The sequence below is a fragment of the Mangifera indica genome, chromosome 1 (genome assembly GCF_011075055.1).
Source record: "Mangifera indica cultivar Alphonso chromosome 1, CATAS_Mindica_2.1, whole genome shotgun sequence".
Lineage (NCBI taxonomy): Eukaryota > Viridiplantae > Streptophyta > Magnoliopsida > Sapindales > Anacardiaceae > Mangifera > Mangifera indica.
The window spans coordinates 7841748-7851575 of record NC_058137.1 but is presented as its reverse complement, the minus strand read 5'-3'; the positions used below and the strand labels follow the sequence as shown (position 1 = coordinate 7851575).

At 34.1% G+C, this 9828-nt stretch overlaps 1 protein-coding gene across 1 annotated transcript; it reads right to left on the bottom strand.

Annotated features, from left to right (window-relative positions):
• Positions 1-340: 340 nt before the first annotated feature.
• Positions 341-6750, bottom strand: LOC123216043 (phosphoinositide phosphatase SAC6-like). The gene is made up of 20 exons (XM_044636399.1): positions 6671-6750; positions 6310-6559; positions 5962-6089; positions 5775-5866; positions 5511-5568; positions 5291-5347; positions 5156-5189; positions 4934-5014; positions 4611-4717; positions 3911-3997; positions 3598-3675; positions 3292-3362; positions 3104-3202; positions 2806-2905; positions 2471-2579; positions 2237-2309; positions 1309-1402; positions 937-1029; positions 763-829; positions 341-660 (listed from the first exon to the last, which is right to left on the bottom strand). Exons 2-20 carry the CDS (start codon positions 6539-6541, stop codon positions 530-532), a joined length of 1791 nt encoding a protein of 596 aa, XP_044492334.1. The 5' UTR covers positions 6542-6559; positions 6671-6750; the 3' UTR covers positions 341-529.
• Positions 6751-9828: the final 3078 nt, after the last annotated feature.

Genomic DNA, 9828 nt, shown 5'->3' with positions numbered 1-9828 from the left:
ATAGATATAAATTTGGAAGATAATGTGGTCTTAATAGACTATAATACTTGGTTCTCATATTATAACAAATCTAATTATTATTTCATTTATATTTTTTATTCCAATTAAATTATAACTTCTGCAAATTATACTTATTACCTAGCCCTCCTACAAGGTCCGGTAAAGGCCCAATCTGAGTCCTGTATTTAGAGACAAGGCTTGGGCCGGTCCCTATATCCTAGGGCCCGAGCCCTCAAAAAGACCAACCCAGCACGGGCGTCATTTGCCTAGGTTTACTGGTCTAGTAGCAACATTGCTGATATGGACTTTCACACGGAAATCAACCCTTACAAAGAGATTATTTATAATGAGAAATAATGAATAGAATTTCATATCATCAAATGAAATCTATAGAGGTTCTATATGAGACTAACAAAGAATGGATAAAAATTTTGGAATCAAAGGAATTGATAGTAGTCAACCAGCTGATAGCTTCACTATGAAAGTAAAATATAAAGAATAAAAAATTTGTATTAAAAAGATAATGTTATCAGCTTCGAGGCTTGTGCAGACGAGGCCGATTGCAAAATATCCTACCATTAGCCTTCACAAATGCTGCAAGAGCAACGCTAATCCCTGCCCACATAAGTGAAAAATATAGATGCCGACGATCGTATTGAACTGCAAAGAAATAATAGGAAGTGTCAGATTTCTGGAGTTGTATTTACTCAGTTACCATAAGTCGCCATATCTATCATAAACAGGCAAAAAATTTTAACTTACCTTGCCTCAGTGACAAGGTTGCAAAAAATAACCCAGTCACCACCAACAATAGAGCCAATGGAAATGACTGTAGAAGGAGATCACATAAGGTTACAGACAGAGAACAGAATTTGGAAATAAATAATCTTACGACGTAATAAAATTTTGTTTAACAAGTTAAACTTGTGCACTCACGGCTATAGCCTCAAGGCCTCCTTTTTGGGATCGAGCGGCCACCTCTCGACTGACCGATACAATATAGTGTCCTTGTAGGAGATCAATTGCATCCTTCAAATAAGTGCCAAGGACATTAATAACCAAAAAATAATAATAATAATAAGAATTGTTATTAGATGCCTGTGGATGATGAACTCTTTACAATGAAGTGAAAGCTTGAAAAGAAATTGCAAGTAACATAACCGACATTATAAAGTTCTGATAGAAGACTTGTATTTACAAGAAGACAGTTGCAAAATTGTGTTGAATCTGAAATGTTACAGGTCCTCTTCCATTTTCAGTCATTATTTGAGTATATAAGACATTAATTAGAAAATGAAGCATAGAAACCTGTTTTGTTCCATCGCAGAAATTATTCAAATAATAGCGTGCAAGAGCGTTCCATCCATCTTTAACGATCCCTTGCATTGTTCTTTTACCACATCTGAAATCAAACCATAAAAAGATCAGTAGGATGTTATGCCTTCCATTGTATCACCATAAAATACAGCCATCAATAGTATATAGCAATTCTTCCAACTATTATTACGACATGACTACAGCTCTGCTAGATTTCTTTTTGACACTACCCTTTTTAAGAAATTTGCGACACTTAAGGAGATTTAAGATATAAGAATGGATATCAGTCTTTACGTTGGAAGGCTTAAGTGTTCCTTAGATTGGGTCAAATAACCCTTAGAAGGTCTTACTAGTCCACGATGCAACATCAGGCTTTGCAGTAAAAATAGTAAAAAAAAAAAAAAAAGAATCGCCAGGTTACTGAAAAGAAAATTTTAAGAACTAGACAGCAGTAAACAACTAAAAGAGGAAGCAATAAGTGCTTCAAAGGAGTACATTATTTGGCCAGGCTCTATTTTTCTTTGTATCAATTTCAAATTTTGTCCATCATGAAAAACTTTGCCATGGCGAAGTTGCAAATGGTACTTCAGTGATGATCCCTACACAAAGCTAAATAATTTCACACATGCACTAGCACAGAGACATAACTTCGATATAAAAAAAAATTTAATAAAATTACGTATATATATTTTTGAGAACACATATAAAGACATAAATGATGTATTATTATGTAAGTAGATTATTTTAAATTAAAAATAAAATAATACTTAACCACATAATAATATATTATTTTTGTACTTAAAAATAGATATCACAACCTTACTTACAAAAAATTAAGATCATACAAATGTCATCCATGTCCTTCAACCACGGTTACATTTCTACTCCAAGACAAATAAATCAGTATGGGAAAAAGTACCTGACAAAATCTCCTTTTAGAGCAGGAGTACCAGAATATTGGATGCTAATGTCATCCCCATGATTAGCCCACACTAAAGGTTCACAGTTAAAAACAAACATTAAAAGAGAGGAAAACCACATCAATGGCGCTAGGGAAACGTAACAAAAATAAAATGTCCACCAATAACATGGCAAGTAAACTAAATATCTACTGGAAATGACTAATTTGAGTAAAATAAATGAGTATACTCACATATTTTATAGCTTTTATCAAAATTAGGATGTGAGATAATGGTTTCGTCAGCACCAAAAATGCCAATCCTTCTAAGTTGAATTTCCAACATTCTTCGAGCTATCATGCTCTGCAGCCATAGCTTAGAATGGTTATAAAATGGAAAAAGCCACAAAACTTCAAGACGAAAGCAATCACATGATGGCAAGCAAACTGCCCTACAAATGTAAGACAAAAGCAATCACATGACAGCTTATGTCTAACATACGTCCGCATGTTTGGTACAACAACACATAATAGAAGCATTATGTGCTATAAGACTAATGGTTATCATAAAGAAAATTAGATATTTGTACCTGGGTTACATTGGTGCGGTCTAAACAATCAACACAATTAGTTCTCATGACTCCAAGTTGCTCCTTCATTTTTTCACCCTTCTCATTCAACAAAAGATACCTAAAAATTTAATACAACTTTAAAAAGCAACACAAATGTCCACTAGATAATTATTGTAGCAAAAATAGCTCGCCATAACAAACTGATATTCGAGAAACCTGAATCATTCTACTGGAACAAATGAAAAAAAAAAATTATTCAAGTGCAATCATCATAATTATAGTTCGAAATCTGTGATGATATGAAGAAAAACCGAACCCATTTTTCTCAAGGAAGTCCTCAATTTTCTCATAGAGCATCGAGAGGCGCTCAAAGTGAATGTGCCCACAGATTTGGTGAAAATCAAAGTGCAGATATCTACAATGAGAGTACATCTTTGAGTTTAATGGAAACATTTTTCTGTTAAGACAATAAACAAGAAAAAAAGTTAGTGAAAGAAACCCTACCTTACATCATCATTCATGACATGCTGCATTGCATTCGCAAATTTTTCACATAAGCGTCCCTCTCCTCCATGCTGATAAGAGATAAAGGGGCATAATAATGAACAGCAAAGTACAGAATAGCAAATCCCTATTTGTACATGTGTGCAGGGCAGCACAGAGCATATTTACTACAAGCTTTTAGCAAGCAATCTAATCACAAGTTAAAAGCTCATCAAGCGGTTAGGTTTCCTACCATTATCAGGCAGTACATATACATAAAATTCACATAATCCACCAAAAATATTACATTAAGAAAAGAATACGCACCGTGTTAATTAGATCAACAACTAACACACTTCCATATTTTTTTCTTAAATCAAGAAAATGTCTTTCCGCTACTCGAGGCTGCAAATATGCAGTAAATCAGTAATCATTTATATGGTGAAGCTTTTAGTGTATAATAAAATAAGTCTGTTAAGGATATTCTACTATGCTGGAAAGGTATGACCAGACAAATGAGGATTAATTTATCCTCATTCAAAACTTGCTATCCTAATCCAATGATCTCAATTCCCCTATTATGACGCCTTCCCACCATGGTAGAATGACCCTGCCATATGATGAACAAATAAGTACTCACAGCTTCCTCTGGTCTCACAATCTCATATTTAGGTTTATATGTCAAATCAACAATTTGCTCCCAAAGAAGTGGTATTGACCCACGAACCTGCAAAATCCCATAAAAAAATAATTATTATCATAAAACAATTTTGATGTAAATCCATACTTTGAATAAAAGTCACAATCAAAGCTGCTAAAGCATTTTTTACAGCTAATTACCAAAATTTCATAATCAACAAACTCAAAGCATGAGCACCAAGCCTCACATTTATTCTGGATTTTCATGTACTTCTGTGCAGTTTTTTAGGATTATTTAGCTTGCAAGCACTAACATTCAATCTCCGCAAAATGGTAGCAAACCCCATTTATGCAGTAAGTGCAAGACTTTTTTGAGTATAAATTGATGAATTTCTGCTATAGAATTAACTATAATAGCTACTTCAATCAAATATATGGTGATGATGACACAAGGTAATTTCACTCCAACATAACATAGGACACCTACAGTCCATTACATTTGTCCCTGGTTCAAAATAATTAATGGAAAATTGACTCGGCATATCTGAATTCTTTAATTACTTTCTTAATATAATTGGCATATTTGAATTCATTGATTACTATCTCTTTTTAGAGTTTAAAGCTGTTTATTCATGTGCTGTACTTGTGTAAACAAATGATATTGTATATCCATTTAAATAAATTAGTATATCAAACATTACCTGAACAAATGAAGCAATGAACCCATTCATTTGTACAATTTGTTCAGATTCCACAAAATTTGCAACATAGCCATCAGAATCTGCTCCTCTTCTCCACATCCGAGTTCCTATTAATCATGAGCACTAAACTACTATAGTATGACAAAGGAAGCACAACAGTAGGCACTAAAGTGAAACAAACACCAAACAGCTAAATAACAATTTATTCACTGACATGGTAGCATAAGGATAGATATTTACACAAACAGTTAATTCCTCGACCAGAAAACAAGTTACTAAACCAAAATACATGAAAATTGAAGATATAGTAAAGCTTTCAGTACCATTTCTCCTAGTGCACCTCCTTGCAATCAGGGTAACATCAATGGTGTCTCTTCCAATGGCAGTTTGAAAGTTATTAAAACTTGAAAAACAGTTGAGGAAACACTTCAAACAGAAAGACGATTAGAGGGAAATAAAACCAAATCATTCATGCAATAGAAAAACTCAAAATCTCCTCATGTTAGAAAAACAAAAAGCTAAAGTTAATGACATGATAAGGATATTCCCCTGGATAATAGGAAGTAAGAATGGATCAAGCTGCTCATAAGACCAAAAGAACTATCAGCAGAGACTTACATAAAAATGTAAAAAGAATGAAACGAAACATGTAACAGTTTAAAACAAGGAAACAGTGAGACCTTATTATCTATGAGCATTTCCAGCATATAGTTGTTCCAGAGAAATCTGGGTTCCGCCTACCACAAACAGTTGTAACATTAGCAAAGTTTCTAGTTTATAGCATAATAGAAATTAAAGAAAACATTGAAGCAGATTGAAAATATTAAGCATGAAGATTGAAAACCATTGTTCATACATAGTGAAAGTGGAAATAAGCATGATTATGTTTTAAAAGATTACCTGTCTCCACAAAGGAAGCAATTTAGATTCATCACCCAAGTCATTCCTTCGCTGTGCACTGCAAGATACCATAACTATACAACTATGATTCTAAATTGAGCCATGAAATATATTATTTAAGAGATTATGAGAGTAGCAAAAGCTAATCAATTCCAAAGCAATAAATCACAATTGATGATATGTCACTACTCAACAGTAACATTCCTCAAAACTAAACTACCAGAATTAAAATGAAAATATTCCATTTATTGAAAAACAAATCACCTCAGTGTTAGATTGGTGTCATATGAGAAATACAGACCGCATGTCCTCTCAGCAGATTTAAGCAGCCGAGAAAACTCAGTCTCCACTTCTTTCTGCCAAACCCGCTTACTAATTTTAGTTCCCAATTAACTAACCCTCATGAATCTAAAAATAAACCATAAAGATTAGTCGGTAGCGTCAGATTCACCTGTTCTGCTGATGAATTATTCAGAGAATGATCACAGGGAAGAATATTCAACGATTTAACTTTGTACATAGGATGTTCCAAGTACGACCCCACACATTCACGCTCCGTTATTACTATCAAATACGAACCTAATCATACAATCAAAATACATTAACACATCAAGTTTCCTTATCGATTTTCTTCTCTTCACATCTTCAGAACGGTAGTGAGATTTTAAAAAAAAATACAGTGTCAATATTTTAAATCAAAACAAACTATTCGTTCCTTGAATAAAAACAAACAACTTCTGAAACCTTTAATTTTATTCTCACAATTCTCCCGATAAATCACTAATCGACATTAATTTACCTGCCACGAGTTTTAACATTCCGGCGATGCCGCAAATCGAACGAATTTTTTGAGCACGAGAAGACGTGCATTCTGGAACTTCATCGATCAAATTCATGGAACCATCGGCACGATTAATCGCCAGCGACGAACCACGGGAACCATCGGTGGGCTCAACCACATATTGATCTGGAAATTCCCAGAGACGCATACGTGTGTAGAGCTTTTTACCTGACTCAGCTCGCTCCATCATTATTTCAAATCTAATTCTCTACAGCGAAAACGAAAAAAAAAAAATTCCGACATTCAATTTCTATTTTAGCTCTCGTTTTCTTGGAAACCAAACAAATTCTAAGAGGCGCGAAGTCAGTTAGTTAATTACCTGAGGGGATCAAAACGAGATCTGAAGTGAAACTTTAGAGTAGAGCGTTTGCGTTTCTGTTTGTTTGCGAGTGATTTTTTCAAACTGTAACGGGCTTTTTTGGCGGGACATTATTTAACCGATTCGCTGAAACTTCGCATGGACCACTTTGCCCGCGTCTCGGGCGTACACGCGGTATCCGTTTATTGGGCAAATTGGAGTGGGCTATCACATACTTCATAAAAATTTGGAAAATCAGTAAACTTTGGGTGGGAATAAGAGCCCTTTGGCTTTAGAATTAGGGAAATTATTAAAAATAGGCAAAATTAAAGGGGTCTAAGCGAAATTGCCCAAAAAATTCAGGTTTAAGCAAAAATACCCATATTTTGTGAAATGACGAAACTGCCCCCATATATAAACACAGCAAATTTTCACTGTGCAATTCAAAGAAAACCCCACCCCTCACGGAGAACGTCATTTCTGTCGATTTTCTTGCTTTCCGACAACCGAAAATGGCAAAGAAGGTTAGTATATCTCTCGTAATCTTGTTTTGATCAAGTTATTGCTCATATTATTGAGATTTGACTGAGATTTTTGGGTTTGAAATTTTAGGGTTTACGGTTTGAATAATGCTTAAAATGTTTTGATTCTTGGTTGTTTTCGTTGAATTGATTGAGGGCTTTTGTATTATACAATGTGTAGATTTGATTTTCGTTAAAATCGGAGGTCGAAACAATCAAAATGTGGCTTAAAATGGTTGCCGAAGAGATCGGCAGTCCGACGTGGGAACAGTGTTTCCCATGTCAAGCACGTGCATCCCACGTTCAGAAGACCTTGACCGTTTTTTTGGGGGGTAAATTAGCTTTTTTAAAATATTGGGGCATCGTGGGAGATCCTTAGCCCACGTCGGGTTTTTTGGCAATTTGTCACGTCAACGTGAGTTCGGCGAAATAACGAAAATGCCCATATATATAAACATAGCCAAATTACTTATTTCCCACGGTAAATTTCGCGATTTTACTGTACATTTCAAAGAAAAATCAAAACTTTCCACGCCACCACGTTCATCTCACGGCCGAGCAGATTTTCGCCGATTTTCTTTCTTTCTGGCATCCGAAAATGGCAAATAAGGTTAGTATATCTCTCGTAATCTTATTTGAATCAAGTTATTGCTCATATTATTGAGATTTGATTGAGATTTTGCGCTTTGAAATTTTAGGATTTCGATGTTGAACAATGCTTAAAATGTTTCGATTCTTGGTTGTTTTGGTTGAATTGATTGAGGGGTTTTATGTTATACAATGTGTAAATATGTTTTATGTAGAAATCGGAGGCCGAAACAACCAAATTTTGGCCGAAAATGGCTGCCGAAGAGATCGGCACTCCGACGTGGGAACAGTATTTCCCACGTCAAGTGTGCTCATCCCAAGTTCAGCAGTGATTGGCCGGTTTTTAGGGGGGTAAATTAGCTTTTTTAAAATATTGGGACGCCATGTATATTCCTTAGAACACAGCAGGTTTTTCTGATACTTGCCATATAACAGTGGACCTGATAAGAATAGGAGTTTTTATGAGGGGGTAAATTGAGAATTTTCTTATCTAGGGTTTCTAATCATTTAGTTTTCGAATTATATATCCGTTTTTTCTGTTCTACGGTTTTTCAACTTTTAGAATTCGAATTTCAGTTCCGTCTTTTCGAATTTCACCGTTTTGCGAGATTTTGACTCGTATTTTTCAAATTTCCGAAGGATTTTTCGATTGTTTCCATTATAGGGTTTTTCAACTTTTAGAATTTGATTTTCAGTTTCCTTTTTCGAATTTTACCGTTTTACGAGATTTCGACTCGTATTTTTTAGATTTTCAATTGTTACTATTCTAGGGTTTTTCAAATTTTGGAATTCGAATTTCAGTTTCATTTTTTCGAATTTCACTGTTTTACGAGATTTCAACTCGTATTTTCCAGATTTCTGAAGGATTTTTTGATTGTTGTCATTTTAAGGGTTTTCAACTTTTTGAATTCGAATTCTATTTTCGTTTTTTCGAATTTCACCGTTTTACTAGATTCTGACTCGTATTTTTCAGATTTTCGAAAGATTTTTTTATTGTTGCCACTCTAGGGTTTTTCAACTTTTAGAATTCGAATTTCACCGTTTTACGAGATATCGACTCGTATATTTCATATTTCTGAAGGATTGTTCGATTGCTGCGGTTCCAGGGTTTTTCAACTTTTAGAACTCGAATTCCATTTTCATTTTTTCGAATTTCACCGTTTTACGATATTTCGACTCATATATTTCAGATTTTCGAACGATTTTTCGATTGTTGTCATTCTAGGATTTTTCAACTTTTAGGATTTGAATTTCAATTCAGTTTTTTCGAATTTCACCGTTTTACGAGATTTTGACTCGTATTTTTCAAATTTCTGAAGGATTTTTCGATTGTTGCCTTTCTAGGGTTTTTCAACTTTTAGAATTCGATTTTCAGTTTCCTTTTTTGAATTTTACCATTTTACGAGATTTTTGGGTCGTAATTTTCAGATTTTCGAAGAAATTTTCCATTGTTGCTATTCTAGGGTTTTTCAAATTTTAGAATTCGAATTTCAGTTTCGTTTTTTCGAATTTCACTATTTTACGAGATTTCGACTCATATTTTCCAGATTTCTAAAGGATTTTTCGATTGTTACCATTTTAGGGTTTTTCAACTTTTAGAATTCGAATTCCATTTTTGTTTTTTCGAATTTCACCGTTTTACGAGATTTTAACTCGTATTTTTCAGATTTCTGAAGGATTTTTTTATTATTGCCACTCTAGGGGTTTTTCAACTTTTAGAATTCGAATTTCAGTTTCGTTTTTTTGCATCAGACCGTTTTACGAGATTTTGACTCGTATATTTTAGATTTCTGAAGGATTGTTCGATTGTTGCCATTCTAGGGATTTCAACTTTTAGAACTCGAATTTCATTTTCGTTTTTTCGAATTTCATCGTTTTACGAGATTTCGACCCATATATTTCAGATTTTTGAAGGATTTTTCGATTGTTACCGTTCTAGGATTTTTCAACTTTTAGAATCTCAATTTCAGTTCCGTTTTTTCGAATTTCATCGTTTTGGGAGATTTTGACTCGTATTTTTCAAATTTCCGTAGGATTTTTCGGTTGTTGGCATTCTAGGGTTTTTCAACT

Bases quoted from the DNA above. Each gene is read 5' to 3' on its own strand.
- LOC123216043 (XM_044636399.1), bottom strand. From the start codon at position 6,541: ATGATGGAGCGAGCTGAGTCAGGTAAAAAGCTCTACACACGTATGCGT. The intron at 5,867-5,961 runs GTGAATCTGACG...CGGGTTTGGCAG, and splicing joins ATAATTCATCAGCAGAACAG to AAAGAAGTGGAGACTGAGTT. The intron at 2,580-2,805 runs GTACAAATATCT...CTATGGCTGCAG, and splicing joins ACCGCACCAATGTAACCCAG to AGCATGATAGCTCGAAGAAT.